This window comes from Canis lupus, chromosome 18 (assembly GCF_011100685.1).
Source record: "Canis lupus familiaris isolate Mischka breed German Shepherd chromosome 18, alternate assembly UU_Cfam_GSD_1.0, whole genome shotgun sequence".
NCBI lineage: Eukaryota > Metazoa > Chordata > Mammalia > Carnivora > Canidae > Canis > Canis lupus.
In genome coordinates, this window is record NC_049239.1 from 41,779,075 (window position 1) to 41,783,109 (window position 4,035).

Consider the following 4,035-nt stretch of genomic DNA (forward strand, 5'->3'; position numbering starts at 1 on the left):
TGGTGGGAATGTGAACTGGTGCAGCCACTCTGGAAAACTGTGTGGAGGTTCCTCAAACAGTTAAAAATATACCTTCGCTACGACCCAGCAATTGCACTGTTGGGGATTTACCCCAAAGATACAGATGCAATGAAACGCCGGGACACCTGCACCCCGATGTTTATAGCAGCAATGGCCACGATAGTCAAACTGTGGAAGGAGCCTCGGTGCCCATCGAAAGATGAATGGATAAAGAAGATGTGGTTTATGTATACAATGGAATATTACTCAGCTATTAGAAATGACAAATACCCACCATTTGCTTCAACGTGGATGGAACTGGAGGGTATTATGCTGAGTGAAGTAAGTCAGTCGGTGAAGGACAAACATTATATGTTCTCATTCATTTGGGGAATATAAATAATAGTGAAAGGGAATATAAGGGAAGGGAGAAGAAATGTGTGGGAAATATCAGAAAGGGAGACAGAACGTAAAGACTGCTAACTCTGGGAAACGAACTAGGGGTGGTAGAAGGGGAGAAGGGCGGGGGGTGTGGGAGTGAATGGGTGACGGGCACTGGGGGTTATTCTGTATGTTAGTAAATTGAACACTAATAAAAAATAAATTAAAAAAAATAATTTCCTCAGGTTGCATTCAAACTCAGGAAATCTGACTCCAGATCTACTTTCACCACACCACCTCCTCTAAACAAGTATCTCAATTCTGTTCACATTCTGGTTGCCTATTTTTGTTGATTTCAGGTTCATAATAAAATGACTTTTGACCCTTCAATTAAGACTTGTCAGAAGAAAATCATACCAATAAATTGACCAGCCCCAAGGCCTAGGAAGCATGAGGCCAATGGAAATGAGAAAAACAGGAGAATGCAAGAAAGTAATGGTCAAGGATGTTGGGAAACATTCCAGACACCAAGAATTTTACAAGGCCAGTGATTATAGAATATTATTCTTCAAAGAAGGTAGAAAGAAATTACGTATTATCCATTCCAATTCTCAAAAACTAGATTAAGTGGTTCTGCAATATTATAGACTCCAGTAATGAATTTCATAATCACTAACAGCCTTTGAGAATTTATTGGTAATAAAAGATTTACAAGAATTACGTATTAATCCTAATAATATTTCTATCACTCACCTTTAACTCAAAGATACTGTAGTTTCCTAAAGTTCACAATGAATGTAGTAAAACTAAGTTTTGACTCAGAACTATCTCACTTAGAGACTATTCTCTTAATGATTAGAATACACTAAACTCATTCCTACAAATGTGCATATAAAAATGCTACATAACGTCTCCTTCACACAGCAAAATCATGACAATGATATTTTCAATGTAAATGACTAATTGTTATTACAGTAACAATGAATTTTAGTCCAAATAACCCAGCAAGGATGGTAGGTCTTCCCTTTGGAAATAGAGAGGAAAAGAGAGAATCAGACCAGATGTAGCAAAAGATTAAAAAGTATAGGAAATGAAGATAAAGAACAGAGAAAGCTTCACAGAATACTACATTTTTGTTTTGCCATTGCAAAGGTAGTGAGCTTGCACTGCATGACTTATGAAGAGTTGAGTTTCATGATGCTCATAGCATAGCAACTGCTATGAAATATACTTCCCAGGAAATGCTATAACAAAGTGATCTGATAATAAGCTAAGGATGCAAACATAATCTATAGCATTATTGCTCAAAGTGTATGCATAGATCACCTGTTTAGACACATCTACATAATTTGTTTAAAATGCAAATATGCCAATCCAAGAATAGTCCCCCACTGAGTTAGAATCTCCCGAGTCTATATCCTGGAAATGTGTGTTTTAACAAGAGTTCCAACTGATTCTGAAAGTAATCAAAGTTTGACAACTAAATGGGCAATAAATAAATCTAAATGTCATAGTTTTAAATTATTAATAATTTCTTGCCTGGGCCTTTCCTCAGAAAACTTACATGCCAACATCAACATACTTTTACAAATAATGTTCACTCGGCCCTGAACCATTGAAATTATATTATTTTCTCTTTGCCATTTAAAAAATAAGGTCGGGCAGCCCCGGTGGCATAGCGGTTTAGCGCCGCCTGCAGCCCAGGGCGTGATCCTGGAGATCCAGGGTCAGGGTCAGGAGTCCCATGTCAGGGTTCCTGCATGGAGTCGGCTTCTCCCTCTGCCTGTGTCTCTGCCTCTCTCTCTCTCTGTCTCTATGAATAAATAAAACAAAATCTTTAAAAAAATAAAAGATAAGGTCATTTTATGCTATTGTGATTATTTCTCCATTGAAGTCACCTTTAGATCCAGAGCTTCTTTATAGCATTTTTCACCTCTGCATTTCTCAAGGTGTAGATTAAAGGGTTTAACATAGGAGTTATCATGGTGTAAAACACAGCCACAGCTTTATCAATGGAAAAGGTGATCGCTGGACGCAAATACACAAATATACAGGGCACAAAGAATAAAATGACCACGGTGATGTGAGAGACACAGGTAGAGAGGGCTTTACGTCTCCCCTCCAAGCTGTAGGTCCTTAGAGAGTGCAAAATGACCATGTAGGAGACCACCAAAAGGAGAAAGTTTAACAAACAGATGAACCCACTATTGGCAGCAACAAAGAGACCAAGGGTATGAGTGTCCATGCAGACAAGTTTCAACAAAGGGTTTAAGTCACACATGAAATGATCTATAACATTGGGCCCACAGAAAGGCAGCCAGACTGTGAAGAAGATCTGAATGGTTGCATGGACAAAGGCTCCAGCCCAGACCACGCCCACAAGGAGGCTACAGACCTGTTGACTCATGATGGTTGTGTAGCGCAAGGGTTTGCAGATGGCCACATAGCGGTCATAGGCCATTACTGTAAGGAGGATTATCTCAGCAGCACCAAAAAAATGCTCAGCAAAGACCTGAGTCATACATCCCCTAAAAGAGATTATTTTTCTCATAGTAAGAGTGTCAGCAAGCATTTTAGGGGTCATGGAGGAAGAACAGCAGCCATCTATAAGGGACAAGTAAGACAGGAAGAAGTACATGGGGGTTTCCAGGGCCTTGCTGGTGCTGATGGTGATCATGATAAGCAAGTTGCCTGCCAAGGTGACCAAGTAGACAATTAAAAACACAACAAATGAAAATTTCTGAAGTTCCACATTTTGAGTCAAGCCCAGGAGGATGAATTCCGTCACATTATTCATCTTCTCCATCAAATCCATCCAGGTGACAAGTGACATCCCTGAAAAGAAAGTCACACTCATCCTCAATAATGACACTTTCATCTAATGGATATTCATGGCATGCCTTATTTTTTTCTAGTTTTGCAGAAGGTGAAAACAAGCCCAAAACCCTATTGACTGTTTCATTTTTTGTATTCTTATAAGTGACAATGTAGGTGCTATTGTGTTTTTTATAATTTCCTGATTTTTTTTTTGAGAGAAAGAGAAGGAAAGAGAACACAAGTTAGGGAGAGAGGCAGAAGGAGATGGGGTGGCAGAGAATCTTAAGCAAGCTCGACACCCAGTACAGGCTCAATCCCATGACCCTGAAATCATGACCTAAGCTGAAATCAAGAGGCTTAATCAACTGAGCCACCCAGGCATCCCTTGTTTTAATTTTCTACAACAAAATGTGCAACATTTAAAATCAGAAAAAAAAATGCTATGCATCAATTTGGAAGAGCCAATCAATGATATAGCCATGGATGTGGGACATTCACAAATACCCAAAGATTTGTGTATTTTACCTCCAAAATGGCTGGATATGTTTACCAGTGAAAAATCCAATTTGTTATAATTGAGGTCATGCAAAATACTCAAAGACATATAAAGATTCTTTCACAAGCCATGTTTTTTCATACTTTACCTGTGTGGTAGCTTCTCAGCTTTCTTAAGACTAAAAATGGTATTGCTACCTCCTCCTAATCTCACAGAAGGTGGTAAATCACCCTAAAGGCTTGTGCCACATTGTCTGGTACTCATCTCTCATTCTTCAACAGGGTGCATTCCTGAAGGCAAAAATATGCCTTAATGCAATTGTAATCATTAATTTTTATATT

The 4,035-nt window shown here is 38.8% G+C and overlaps 1 protein-coding gene across 1 annotated transcript; it reads right to left on the reverse strand.

Moving 5' to 3' along the window:
- Positions 1-2,281: 2,281 nt before the first annotated feature.
- On the reverse strand, positions 2,282-3,196 carry LOC119864132 (olfactory receptor 4C12-like). Its single transcript, XM_038562486.1, has one exon. It carries the CDS (start codon positions 3,194-3,196, stop codon positions 2,282-2,284), a length of 915 nt encoding a protein of 304 aa, XP_038418414.1.
- Between the last annotated feature and the right edge of the window lie 839 nt (positions 3,197-4,035).

Excerpts from the sequence above, each read along its gene's own strand:
- LOC119864132 (XM_038562486.1), bottom strand. The coding sequence starts at position 3,196 with ATGGATTTGATGGAGAAGATGAATAATGTGACGGAATTCATCCTCCTG.